A 14,478-nucleotide genomic window follows, 5' to 3' on the forward strand; every position below is an offset into this window, starting at 1 on the left:
CCTCACAGGCCAGGAGTTTCGAGCAATTTGAAGCAGCACACGCCGCGAGTCGGTCCGAATTCGGGGCAGAACAGGCCACGAGTCGGGCCGAATTCGGGGCAGCACAGGCAGCGAGTTGGGCGGAATTCGGGGCAGCTCACGCAGCGAGTGGCCAGGTGATCAGTGGTGCCGTGCAGTCACTGGCTGGTCTGATGCGGGCACAGACCAGGGCAGTACGGGCACTCACTGCTGCCACACTCGCTGTGTCAGCCAGGCATCGCCAGGGCACCCGCCGCGCTGCAGCAGCACAGCGGTCTGTCCTTCAGCAGATTGCTGCGCATGCTGCAGTGCTGGCCCGGGTGAGTGCCAGTGTCTCAGGCGAGCAGCGAGCGCCTGCCATCAGCCAGCTTGCCCCCATTCCTGCAGCCGCCACTGCCACTCCCCCAGTGGAGCTGCGACGAGCTGCTGGAGAGACTGCTGCTGCCCAGCCACAGCTGCAGCAGTCACCAGCCGGCCCCTCGAGGGCCAGAGCTCATCTAGGCCGACCCCCAAGGGCATCTCCCGTCATGCCATGTGCCCCTCAGGAGCCTTCCCCCAGCCTTGCAGCAGCCACTGGGCACACTTTGAGGAGGAGCAGCAGGGCGGCCAGGGGCCGCAAAAGGCTGGTCAAGGAATCGCCCTCGCGGGCCACAAAGTAGAGGGTGTGGGCAAATGTGTTTTTATATGGGGATGGTTGTTTTTATATGGGGATGGTTGTTTTGTTTATGGGGATGGTTGTTTTTGTAAGGCCGAGGATGAAGGCCATTTTTGTGGAAATGTTTTGTTATTCCTCCCCAGGTTGTGGGAGTGAGTCATGTGTGTGACTATTTTTTGGGGGTGTTGTCTGTTTTTGGGTTTCATGTGGGAAGGGCCCTGAGTTTGTTCAATAAAGCATTTTATTTATTCAGCTTGTCCATGTTTGATGTTTGAAGTGGTTGTTGCCTTAACCGGCTGAGGGCTTGCGGAGCGGCTGCATTCAGGTCCCTTCATTGGCACAAGCCATTCCCTGACAGGGGGCCTAGAAGTGACGTTCAATAAGCCGCCGACGGGCGGCCCTTGGACCTTGTGCCTCCCTCCTGGGCTGGTACTCCTCCTCCTCCTCCTCATGCTCCTCCTGCTCCTCCTCCTGAGGTGGTGCTCCAGCGTGAGGTGGCAGTGCCTGAGTCCTGCGGATAGCCAGGTTGTGCAGCATGCAGCAAACGACCACGACCTGGGAGACTCCGGCGAATACTGCAGAGATCCGCCGGAACGATCCAGGCAGCGGAACCGTTGCTTGAGGACGCCAATCGTTTGTTCTATGATGTTCCTAGTGGCTTGATGGCTTTCGTTGTATGCCTCCTCAGCAGGGGTCCAGGGCGCACGGAGCGGGGTCATGAGCCAGGTACACAAAGGATAGCCTTTGTCCCCGATAAGCCATCCTCTTGGGGGAGGCTGTGCCTGGAACATGTCAGCCAGAGTAGTCTGTCGCAGGATAAATGCATCGTGGCTGCTGCCTGGAAAGCGGGCATTGACAGCTAGGATGCGCTGCCTGTGGTCACACACCAGCTGTACATTGAGGGAATGGTAGCCCTTCCGGTTGCGGTAATCCTCGGCATTGTCGATAGGTGCCCGCAAAGCCACATGCATGCAGTCAATGGCGCCCTGCACCATGGGGAAGCCCGCTATTCTTGCAAATCCCACTGCACGCTGCTGCTGCTTCTCCAGGGTCATGGGGAAGGAGATGAATTGGTGTCTCCTTCTGAAAAGGGCATTGGTCACCTGGCAGATGCAGCAATGCACGGCGAACTGGGATATGTTAGCAATGTCCCCAGCAGCGGCTTGGAAGGAGCCGCTTGCATAGAAGTTCAGAGCCACCGTGACCTTCACTTCCACCGACAGAGACGTCCTGCACCTCAGCTGTGGACGCAGATCTCTGTGAAGCAGCTGGCAGATCTCTGCAACCACCTCCCTTCTGAAGCGCAGCCTCCTAACACACTGCGCGGCAGGCATGGTGAGATAGGACACCTGCTGGCGGTATTTCCTGAGTGGGTAAGGCCTATGTTGCCGACGCCTGTTGCCCCCTCTGCGTCTAGCCAGGGCTGCCCCTCTCACACAGCGTCTGCGAGCCCTTCGCACATAATGCTGAAACTGAGGGTTGGCACCCATGCAGCCCCCATAATATACTGGCAAACAATGACCTCACAATGAAGGCGAATTGCCAAGCTCTGGCCTGAAGCCAAAAATACCTCTCCTATGTTGGGCCAAAGCAGTAAGCTCTCTTCCTTGGTCTCTGTCCATAAATCCGTTGCACAAGAGTGATTGCTGCAAAATGGCTGGCCTTTATAGTTCAGGGTAAGTGCCCTTTAATTTGCGCTCCCCGCGGCCCACATGGCCTCTGCTGCGTTCCAGTTCACAGTTCTTAGGACCGCCACGCCCACATTGGGTGGGCGCGACTGAAGTTCCGGATTGGGGCGCACAAAGGGCGTTGCACGAGGAAATGATGTCATAATCTGCGCGCGCAGCTGAGCGCGCGCAAACACTTTGCGCCGGCGCTAAATGTCTACTGAAGTTGGGCGTAGGCGCAGATCGCGCTGCGCCCGGCCACTAAGTGCCTAGCGCTCGAGATCTACTCCTCCTAAGGCGCTAACGGCTGGCGCACGCAACTGAATTTCTAGGCCAGTGTCCCTGAAAATCCACAGGCCATGATCCCGGAGTTTGCGGAATCATTATGGGCCACCATAGGCCCTTCTCTGGTGCAACATACAGCTGTGACATCAGGCAGCTGCCCAACATGATGGTGGGGAGGTGGCGGGGCGGTGAGGCAAGGAGTTTGGGGGGGCGGGGGTGGGTGGGAGGATTGGTGCCCAGGGTTACCACCGAATCCCAACCCTAAATTATCCTCCCCATCCCCTAGCAAGGATCTCAACCCTTTGATTGTCTCGTTGCATTTAAATGATGACAGCAGACAGTGCCTGGGAAACCAGCTGGCTTTCCTGCCTTCCTGCCACAGTACCACCAACCTGCAGTAAAACCAGTATTGGGGTGGCTGTACTGAATAAGTAACAGCATATAAACCACCAAGGGGGAGAAATTCGGTATCGCCCCGTTTGGGGCGCAATTATCGGCCGGGCGCAAAGTTTAGCACCTGGGGCTATTATTGCCTCCGACTGCAAACTTGGCTTCTATCGCCCCTGGAGGTGATTGGAGCGCTAAATCAGGCGCTACACATCTCTCTTAAGGTGCTAACGCTGAGGAGCGAGGTGCTACCTCAGACACGGTGGCATAGTGGTTAGCACTGTTGCCTCACAGCACCAGAGACCCGGGTTCGAATCCGGCCTCGGGCGACTGTCTGTGTGGAGTTTGCACATTCTCCCCGTGTTTGCGTGGGTTTCCTCCGGGTGCTCCGGTTTCTTCCCACAGTCCAAAGATGTGCGGGTTAGGTTGATTGGCTATGATAAATTGACCCTTAGTGTTAGGGGGATTAAATATGTGGGGTTACGGGGATAGAGTGGGATATGTGTTGGTGTAGGGGTTACGGGGATCGGGTGGGATATGTGTCGGTGCAGGCTCGATGGGCCGAAATGGCCTCTATCTGCACTGTGGGGTTTCTGTGATTTCTGTGATTTCTGAGCACTGGCGAAGCTCAGGTGATGTCAGTCAGCAATGGAACACAGACACACTGGCGCCGGCCAGTTCTTAAAGGGAAGGGTCAATCTTGCTCTCCATCCACACCCTGCTCATTGCAGCCTTGAATCTTGGCCTGGAGAGACCTGTACATCAAATCTGCTGGAAAGAACAATGGAGAGACCCAGGGAAAGAGCTCAGAGTACAGCCCCCATAGTCTCTTCTAAATCGATACAGGGAAGGTCAAATCAAAATGAACCTGCAAAGTGCTGCTCAGTACCCAAAACTCCTTCACACTGCATTGAATCTCTCCAGAAGTCTCTCTCTCTCTCTCAGAATGCGTGGTGCAAAAATGTTGCTGACAAAAAAAGGCAGGAAGCGGTCGCCTTTAAATAGTGCTCCCCCAGTCCCTTCCCGACTGCAAAACGCTCCCCTCAACCTGTCGTTGCTAGCGGCTGGTGGAAAGGCAGGGGGCGCCACTCAATATCCGGCCCAGGGCGCTACCGGGGTATTGTACACTCGACTGACGTCATGATCTGCAGGCTCCGCCGCAAAATGTCTGGTCAATTTCGTGAGCGGCGCAAACATCGCCGTGCCCAGGCACTAGTTGCTTTGTGCCCCATTAGTGCCCTCTTAGGGCGCTAACGGGAGGCGCAAAGCAGACGAATTTTTCCCCCATAATCTAGCGAAGGAGGTAGGGTGCCTCGTCCTGGCCACTATTAATTGTGACCTCTTTTCCAGAGCTGCTTGACTCTCGTATTACCCTCTGTTGCATTGGTGGGCTCCCTCCCACTGGTGACCAGAAATCCCACTGGCAGCCTACCCTGTCTATATAATTGACCCTGACCCAGCAAAATGACTGTAGGTTATGGTGGAGTCAGGCTAGTGATCGAAAGTCTTACATTGACCCACTTCTGGTGGCAATACCACCAGATGGAAAATCTAGCCCTAAAGATTTTGGGCTAGATTTTCAGTTGCTTGCGCCAGCAGTTAGCGCCTTAAGAGAAGTGATTTCCGGGCGCTATGCGTGTAGCGCCCGGGCGCAGCGCAGTTTGCGCCCCGCCCCAAATTAAGTTGCCCGTTAGCGCCGGCGCAAAGTTTAGCGCCCGCCCGGATGCGCGCGCAGAAAATGACGTCACATCCTCGTGCAACGCCCTTTGGCCGCCCCGATTGCAAACTTCAGTCGGACCGCCCCATTGTGCGGCGGGCGGCCGGAGCGTTTGGAAAAAGGAACGCAACACAACCAGCGCGGGCCCCGGGGGGCGCTAATTAAAGGGAACGTCCTCTCCAGTATAAAGGCCATCCATTATTTCAGAAAACAGTCTTGTGCAACGCATTTCTGGAGACACAACAAGGAGGATAGCTAACTGGTTTCAAGCAGCAAGAGCCAGGTATTTTTGGACTCAGGCAACAGCGCTGCAAGTGGCCATTTGGAAATTAGAGTGTTTGCCAGGATTTGATGGGGGTTGCATGGGGTGCCAACGCGGAGCTGCAGCTCCATGTCCGTAGGGCTCGCAGACGTATTGTGAGAGGGGCAGCCCTGGCTAGAGGCAGAGGGGGCTACAGGCGTCGGCCACGTAGGCCTTACCCAGTCAGGCTATACCGCCAGCAGCGCTCCTACCTAAACATGAGTGCCGCGCGATGTGTTAAAAGGCTCCGATTCCGGAAGGGGGTGATTGCAGAGATCTGCCACCTGCTTCGCCGAGATCTGCGGCCAAAGCTCAGGTGCAGGACGTCTCTGTCGGTGGAAGTGAAGGTGACAGTGGCATTGAACTTCTATGCCACCGGCTCCTTCCAATACGCTGCTGGGGACATAGCAAACATCTCCCAGTACGGCGCGCATCGCTGCATCCGCCAGGTGACCGAAGCACTGTTCAGAAGGAGAAGCCAATTCATCTCCTTCCCCATGGCCCTGGAGAGCCAGCATCAGCGCGCATTGGGATTTTCCAGACTCGGGGAATTCCCCTTGGTGCAGGGCGCCATTGACTGTACGCATGTGGCTTTGCGGGCCCCTCTGGAGCATGGCGAGCAGTATCGCAACAGGAAGGGCTACCATTCTCTGAATGTGCAGCTGGTCTGTGACCACAAGCAGCGCATCATGGCAGTCAATGCCAGCTTCCCAGGCAGCAGCCACGATGCCTTTATCCTGCGGCAGAGTACTGTGCATGACATGTTCCAGGCACAGCCTCCCCCAAGAGGATGGCTACTCGGGGACAAAGGCTATCCTTTGTGCACCTGGCTCATGACCCCGCTCCGCGCGCCCAGGACCGCTGCTGAAGAGGCCTACAACGAGAGCCATCAAACCACCCGCAACATCATCGAGCTAACTATTGGGGTCCTCAAGCAGCGGTTCCGCTGCCTTGATCGCTCCGGAGGAGCTCTCCAGTATTCGCCGGACCGGGTCTCCCAATTTGTGGTGGTTTGCTGCATGCTACACAACCTGGCTATCCGCAGGACTCAGGCACTGCCACCTGACGTTGGACCAGCACCTCAGGAGGAGGAGCAGGAGGAGCATGAGGAGGAGGAGGAGGAGGAGGAGGAGGAGCAGGAGTACGTTCCCAGGAGGGAGCGACCAGGGCCAAGGGCCGCACGACGCCACCTTATTACACGGTACTTCTAAGCCCCCTGTCAGGGAATGGCCAGGGGCCATGAGGGAAGATGAATGCAGCCGCTCCGCAAGCCCTCAGCCGGCGAAGCCAACAAACACTAAGAAGAACAACCATGGAGACTGCATGAATAAAGATAATTTTTTATTAAACAAAAATGAAAAGCCCTTCCCACATGAATCCCCAAAAACAATAAACGGGCCCCACAAAAAGCCCAACAAACGACTCACTCCCACAAACTGGGGAGGAGCCACTCCACCTTTATTGAAACCGGGCCTCAACGTCGGCCTAACGCAAAAAAAAAGCCCTCCAAAAGCACAACCATGGGCAAAATAAAGATGGCCACCGCCATATTAAAGGAAAGCTGGCCACACCCTCTACTGAGTGGCCCGCGAGGGCGAGACCTTGGCCAGCATTTTGCCTCCCCTGCCCTGCCTGCTGCTCCTTCGCAAGCTCTGCCCAGTGGCTGCTGCGAGGCTGGGGGAAGGCGCCTGAGGCTCAGATGCCCTTCCGCCAGATGCCGCTGGGGGGCGGCCTACACGGCGTTTGGGCCTCGAGGGGCCGTCTCCTGAGTGGCGCGCCTGAGCCTGGCCACCATCAGCTGCAGCCGCTTGCCCTTGACGCCCCAGAGGGGGAATGGCGGCGACGGATGGTGCAATGTGGGCCAGCTGGCGTCTGGGATGCGCTGGCTGGTGCTGTGGCGCGGTGGCACTCGGCCGGGCCCGCACTGCAGGATCCGCAGCAATCAGCCGACGGCCGGCTTGCTGGGATGGTCCAGCGCGGCGCCTGCCCTGGCGATGCCTGCCTGAGACAGCGCGTGTGGCAGCAGTGAGTGGCCCTCTGGTCCTGGTGTGCGCGCGCATCACATCCGCCAGGGTCTTGACGGCATCAGTTAGCATGCGGCCAGTCGCGGCAGTTGCTGCCCCGAACTCGCGCACACTGGTCGCCAGCGACTCGATGGCCTCAGGCATGCGCCCCACCACGCTCATGAGCTCCGTGTGGCGCCGGTCCGAGTCGTCGGCCATCTGATCGAGCTTCCGCACCTCCTCCGAAGTGAAGGTGTCCGGACTGGAGTCGCGACTCTCCCGCTGGGGAGGAGGGGGCCGAACTAGGGGACCCTTGCCGCGTTGGTGACGGCGAGTGTGCCGAGCAGCAGCACTCCCCTCTGATCCTTCCCCCCTTTGGGGGGAAGGCCGCGGGCCACGCGCACGGCTGCTGGGTGGCTGGACGCCACTGGTCCCAGAAGCTGCATTGCCCTGCGACAGTTCCTCCAGGCACTCGTCCAGTGAGGAGGTGTCGAGCATTTCCTCCTCTCCTGCGGGACGTGACTGTTCCCCCGAAGGTCCGGCTTGCTCCTCCTCCTCCTCCTGGTTGGAGGTGCTGTCACTGGCAGCCTCAGGGTCCTGGTCGTCACCAGCTGAAAGCAGGAATGCACAAGAGTAGCTTCAGAGTGAGGAGACGGCGTCAGCGAGGGAGTTAGGACTGGTGGGATTCAGCGCATTGGTGGGACAGTGGCAAAGGAGGTAGCTCGGATGGGCCAGTGCGACGCGAGAGGGCCAAAAGGCGAGGTCCTTACCATTGCCGGGCAGTGGAGGGTCGGATACACCGCACGCTGTGGGGACAATCACACGTGCTCCCATGAGCACACACACGCGCTCCTCCAGCCGAGTGAGCTTCTGCAGCTTGGCGCGGCCACCCCTGGCACGGGCCTGGCGATTAAACGCTACTTTAGCCTGCAAGAGAAAGGACGGGCTGTAAGGGCGCAGTGAAGCCCTGATGTAGTGTGCACTGCCTCCCATGGTGGAATAGCTTGGACAGAGTGAAGCCCTGATGTAGTGTGCACTGCCTCCCATGGTGGAATAGCTTGGCCAAAGTGTAGAGTGCCGAATGGCCATTTGATGCTCATGACTGTCCCAATGCTGCTGGCTGAGGGCTGGCCAAAAGGACTTTCAGGTCCCTTTGCCCATCATGTCAGGTGTACATGCAAGAATGAGGAGGAGACTGGAAAGGCTACTCACCCTCACAATCCTGGTCAGATCGTTGTACTTCTTACGGCATTGTGTGTGGGTCCTGGGGGCCTCGCCGGTGAATGTCACCCTCTGGGCGATCTGCTTCCAGGCTTTGGTGTAGTCGTGGTGGGTTGGATTCCTCCCACTGTCTGGAAACAAGATCTTGCGCCTCACCTCCAGAGCTGTGAGCATGATGTCCAGATCACCCTCTGAGAAGCGCAGGGCACGCTGACGGGCCTTCTCTGGCGTTGCCATGACTCCCTGGGGCTGAGCAGTAGTGTTGAGGCCTCTTTGCAAGGCTGCAGTGTGCAGGGCGTGGCAGCAGACTAATTCGTCCCTTCCCCCTTTAAGAGCTGGTCGGCACCACGGGGTCTGCTGTCAGTGCAAAAATGACCGCACCCGTGCTGCGCCCCGCCTGGGCGCTATCCCTCTGGACCGCCGGCTTAGCGCCTAAAGAGAGTAGTGGAACGCCTCTTTTAGCGCTCCACCAACCTCTTAGGGCGAAGCCACTGAATTCCCGGCAACGGGGCGCTACTTTGGGGCGGGCGCTAACTTCGGGCGGGCGCTAAAGCTAGCGCCCCAAAACTGCCTAAACTGAAAATCTAGCCCTTTGTCTATTCTTATAACTGTTGGACACATATGAAAATCGGATGCGTCTAGATATCGGATGGACAAGAAAATAGAATTAAAAACTTTTAAACTTATCATAAAATTTTTGGCCGTCAATATCCTGAACCATTGGTTACATACCAGGTTTCCAGCATCCAGGAGGCGATGCCAGCATTCACTCAACTCTCTCATGTCTAGAAGTTCAAAGGAAATGAGAAAATGGGGGGAGAAAAAAAACTTGAATTATTTTTTTAAATTCTGTTTGCAAAATATATGGAAATGATCTCTTTTTAGCAGCTCTCCCCATAGTTGCTTGATGTAGGAGCATTGCTTGTCTTTTTAATAAATCCAATTCATCACAAATGAATAATATGCTATAACATTTCTTTTTGCACAGTGCTTGGGAATATTTCAGAGAAATGTATATGCAGAGGTCTGGAACTCGAATGTCGCCGTGCTGAATTACATTCCATCCCTTTGGTTTCTTCCAATTTATTAGCAATGTAAGTATAGGAACATTCAGCTCATATCGGGGAGAAGCAGTGTTTCTTCAATTAACTTATCTCCTCATCTTTATCTAACTCAGGGGACTGCAGGTCAATAAGCTAAGAAAACTCTACGCTGATGGTTTCAGCACATACCAAGACCTTCAACTACTGTAAGTGTGAATGTTGCTTGAAACTAAAAACTATTGTATATCTTTTGACTGTGCTTACTATTGGGAATCATTATTTCCTTGCAAATGGTGAATTTGTTCAGTGCTGGTGGGGACAACAGAGAATTTGAAGTTTAAAGAAAAGCTGCCTTTATATTTAGAGTGTTTTTAACAAAAAAAAGGTTTTGTTTATAAATGCTGCTCAAGTTTATCCATTCAAACCTTTATCAAAGAGAATGAATGCTTGGACTAGATTTTCCACTCATTAACCTTGAATGGGCAGAACCTCTAGGAGTCTATGGGGGAAAAATTCAGTTGGTTTGCGCCTCCCATTAGCACCTCAAGAGGGCTCTAATGGGGCGCAAAGCAACTAGTGCCCGGGCACGGCGATATCTGCGCCTCTCGCGGAATTGACCGGACATTTTGCGGCGGTGCTAAACAATACCGCCCGATCTCCTGTGCACACAGATCTTGACATCATTCGAGCGTGCAACGCCCTTGTGGCGCCCCAGAATGAAAATTGAGTGGCGCCCCCCTCCTTTCCGCCTAGCACAACCAACGACAGGTAGACTGGAACGCTTCCCAGTCGCTGTGGGGCTGGGGGGGTGCTATTTAAAGGGGGCCTCTTCCTGGCTTTTTGTGTGGTAGACATTTTTGCAACACTCATTCTGAGAGAGAGAGAGAGATTTTGAGAGAGAGAAAGAGTGACTTCTGCATTGAGTCAACGCTGTGTGAAGTAGTTTTGGCTTCTGACCATAACTTTGCAGGTACATTGGTTTTTGACCTTCATTACTTTGATTGCCAAGAGACTATGGGGGCTGCACTAATTGGGGGTGTCGTCCTGCGCCAGCAGATTCGGAGGCCACAGAGACACAGAGAGAGAGTGGCAATCGTGGCCAGACGGAGGAGAGCCAACAGGCCTCTGTACAGGAGGCCTTACCCTCCCAGGGTATTTCGCCAGCAATTCTCATACATTAATATGCCTGAGGAGCAGTGTTTGTGAAGGCTGCGCTTCAGCAAGGAGGTGGTCACTGAGCTCTGCCGCCTGCTGCAGCCAGATCTGCAGCCTCAACTGAGGAGCAGGACGTCTCTGTCGGTGGCAGTGAAGATAACAGTGGCTCTCAACTTTTATGTCACCGGCTCATTTCAATCAGCTACTGGGGACATCACCAATATCTCCCAGTTCGCGGTCCATTGCTGCCTCCGTCAGGTCACTTTGGTTATCCACTTTGGGAGCAAAAACAGGAAGGCAGATTATTATCTGAATGGCAATAGATTGGGAGAAGGGGAAGTGCAACGAGACCTGCGTGCCCTTGTGCACCAGTCGCTGAAGGTAAGCATACAGGTGCAGCAGGCGGTTAAGAAGGCAAATGGTATGTTGGCCTTCATAGCGAGAGGGTTTGAGTACAGGAACAAGGATGTCTTGCTGCAGTTGTACAGGGCCTTGGTGAGACCACATCTTGAGTATTGTGTGCAGTTTTGGTCGCCTTATCTGAGGAAGGATGTTCTTGCCATGGAAGGAGTTCAGCGAAGATTCAGGCTGATACCTGGGATGGCAGGAATGACGTATGAGGAGAGATTGGATCGATTGTGCTTGTACTCGCTGGAGTTTAGAAGAATGAGAGGGGATCTCATCGAAACTTATAAAATTCTAACAGGACTAGACAGACTAGATGCTGGAAGGATGTTCCCGATGGTCGGGGAGTCCAGAACCAGGGGTCACAGTCTAAGGATAAGGGGTAGGCCATTTAGGACAGAAATGAGGAGGAATTTCTTCACCCAGAGAGTGGTGAACCTGTGGAATTCTCTACCACAGAAGGCAGTAGAGGCCAATTCATTAAATATATTGAAGAAGGAGTTGGATATATTTCTCAAGGCTAAAGGGATCAAGGGGTATGGGGAGAAAGCAGGGACCGGGTACTGAATTTGGAAGGTCAGCCATGATCGCATTGAATGGCGGAGCAGGCTCGAGGGGCCGAATGGCCTACTCCTGCTCCTATCTTCTTTGTTTCTATGTTTCTATGTCACAAATGCCCTCTATAAAAGGAGACGAGAGTACATCTCTTTCCCCATGACCCCGGACAAGCAGCATGAACGCGCTATGGGCTTTGCGAGGATAGCGGGCTTCCCCTTCGTGCAGGGAGCCATTGACTGCACACATGTGGCTTTGCATGCTTCGCATGAGAATGCAGAGGATTTCCGCAACTGAAAGGGATTCCATTCCTTAAATGTGCAGTTGGTCTGTGACCACAGACAGCTGATACTCGCTGTCAATGCCTGTTATCCTGGCAGCAGCCACGATGCATACATCCTGCGCCAGAATACTGTGGCAGAACTTTTCCAGGCACCGCATCACCCAGGTGGTTGGCTTCTCGGGGACAAGGGATATCCACTGTGCACCTGGCTGATGACGCCGCTCCGTATGCCCAACACCCCTGCTGAGCTGCGGTACAACGAGAGCCAGCAAGCTACCAGGAACATCGTTGAGCACACAATCGGCGTGCTCAAACAACGGTTCCGCTGTCTGGCCCATTCTGGAGGAGCCCTGCAGTACTCGCCTGAGTGAGTCTCCCACTTCGTTGTTGTGTGCTGCATGCTGCATAACCTGGCAATCCTCAGGGCCCAGCCAATGCCACCAGGCCTTGGAGCACCACCAGAGGAGGAGGAAGAAGAGGAGGAGGATGATCATCAGCAGCACCAAGGCGGGAGGGAGGCCCACAATGTAGAAACTGGAAGGGCTGTCCGTCAATGGCTGATAGCAAGCTGCTTCTAGGCCCCTGCTGAGGAAATGGCTTCTGCCATTGAGAACAACACGAATGAAACCAACCCGCAACCCCTTAGCCGGCCAAGGCAGCAATGATTGCAAAGACCAAACATGTACATTTTGAATACAAAAACTTATTTATTTTACAAACTCTGTGTGTCATTTCCTCATGATGAACTAATAGAAAGAAACACAAAAAAAAAGTTATTAACATAACTGGTTCTCACAACCTGGAGGTAATGGCCCAGAAATTAGGGTCACTTACCTAGCGCGCCGGCCGTTGAGCTGTGGGCCCGCGTGGGATTCCGATCCTGGGCCTGCTCCAACTGCCGGCGCACAGTGCTTGCATATCCCAGGGGCGCAGTTAGTTCGATGCGTCCCCTGGGATCACATGGGCCATGGAGAGCCAATGGTAGCAGGGAATGCTTCATTCATAAGTTTGACAGGAAGAGCTGTCAAACCTATAAATACTATAAACCCCAAAACATCACTAAAACTTCAAATATATTTTTTTTAAATCACATTTTTAAAATAACTAAATTACATGAAATAACTATTTTAAACAATAATTTAAATTTTTGAAAAAATTAATTACATTTTCTAACGGGGCTAAAAATAAACTTACCTTTCTTTAAAGTATTGAAAAATAATAAACCTGTGGAAAAAATGTTTTAATTTTAATTAATTCACCACTTACCTTGTTAAAAACAAGCCTTGCACCTGCTTTTTAAAAGTGTAACTGCTGGAGACTTACCCTCCTGGAAAAACCTGGAAAAAAAACGTAAGTTCGATGCGCACGCGCAGCCTCTCCTGCGCATGCGTTCCACCTCTCAACCCCTTCTTTCAGGGGAACGGAAGTGCCGGTTTCCCACACATGCGCAGTGCATGCACGAAACCGGCACTTTCGTTGGGCAGACGCGTGAGTACCCAGTGTGTACTCACGCGTTGGGACCCGAATTTCCGGGGCATGTCCAAAACACTAAACAAAAGTTTGACCACGAACCTCGGCCTTTAATAAAAAAGTGACCCAACATTTAGTCACACCTCCTACCTGTCCTTCGAGAGTGATCTCCTTCCCTTGCGCACTTCCCCCCTTCCCACCCTACTACTCCTCCGTAATGAGACCCCAGTGGCTGCAGCAAGGCTGGTGGAAGGCTGCTGATTGTCAGAAACTGAGACTGCAGATGCCCTTGAAGGACAGCCTCGACCAGCTCTGGGACTGGAGGGGCCGGCTGCAGACTGCACCAACTCTGCATGGGCGGCAGCAGTCTGTCCTACAGGCGGTGGCAAGTACTGTGGAGAAGTGACAGTGCTGGCAGCAGGAATGCTGTCATCTTGAGAGAGGACAGCAACTCCCTGCTCGACCGACACACTGGCACTCCCACGGGGCAGCACTTCAGCATCCAGAGCAATCTGCTGGTGCACAGATTGCTGGCCTGCTGCGGCATGGTGAGAGCCCCGGGGAAATGTGTCCGAACCAGCGAGGATGGCAGCAGTCAGTGCTCGCGTGGCCTCAATCTGAGTCTGCATGAGAGCAGTCAGAGATGGGGTCATGGCAGCCAGTGACTGAATTGCAGCACTCAACATTTGCACGGCATCCGCCTGTGCTACAGTGAAGTGCTCCACACTCCTTGCCAGTGATTCAATGCATTCGGGCACCCTTCCCACTGCACCCATGAGCTCAGTGTGCATGTCCACCACCTGGGTGCTCATTTCAGTGGTCAGCCGCTCCTCCTCTGCATCCAGTGCAGTAGGACTCACTGGCATACTCTCCCCCCGGGGAGAAGGCCTCCGAGCTTCCCTACCCCCATCGCGTTGCTGCAGCCCGCTGGGTCCTGGCGCTTCACCCTCATCAGATCCTTCCCCCCCTGCTCCCCTCCAGGGAAGGCGTGTTCCCAGTGTGGGCATGGGCTACCTCGGGAGAGGGTGGCGCTGATGCTCCGGCTTCATCTTCCTCCTCGCCTGCAGCTTCACTCCCACTGGCAGCTTGAGGGCCCGTCTCCTCAGTTAGTGAATCACCATCTGAAAGCATGGAGGTATGAGAGTGGCTTTAGCGTGAGGACAGGGTGGCAGTAAGGGAGGAATGAGTGCAGCAATTTAGTAAGTTGGATTGAAAGTGTCAAAATCTGGTGTTCTGAGGGACAAGTGGAAGGAGAGAGGACAAAAAGGTGATGACCTTACCATCGCTGTCCAGAACGGGGTCAGCCTCTCCAG

General features: G+C 54.4%; 1 protein-coding gene across 1 annotated transcript in view; it reads left to right on the forward strand.

The window, feature by feature from the left end:
* Positions 1 to 14,478, forward strand: part of rxfp1 (relaxin family peptide receptor 1) — a 182,136-nt gene that overhangs the window by 58,442 nt on the left and 109,216 nt on the right. Inside the window, exons 5-6 of the mRNA XM_085963923.1 lie at positions 9,243 to 9,348; positions 9,432 to 9,503. Of these exons, the coding sequence (XP_085820049.1) occupies positions 9,243 to 9,348; positions 9,432 to 9,503 (178 nt within the window). The remainder of the gene's footprint in view (positions 1 to 9,242; positions 9,349 to 9,431; positions 9,504 to 14,478) is intronic.

This window comes from Somniosus microcephalus, chromosome 2, assembly GCF_052327205.1.
Source record: "Somniosus microcephalus isolate GS21.2 chromosome 2, FLI_Smic_1.0, whole genome shotgun sequence".
Taxonomy (NCBI): Eukaryota; Metazoa; Chordata; class Chondrichthyes; order Squaliformes; family Somniosidae; genus Somniosus; species Somniosus microcephalus.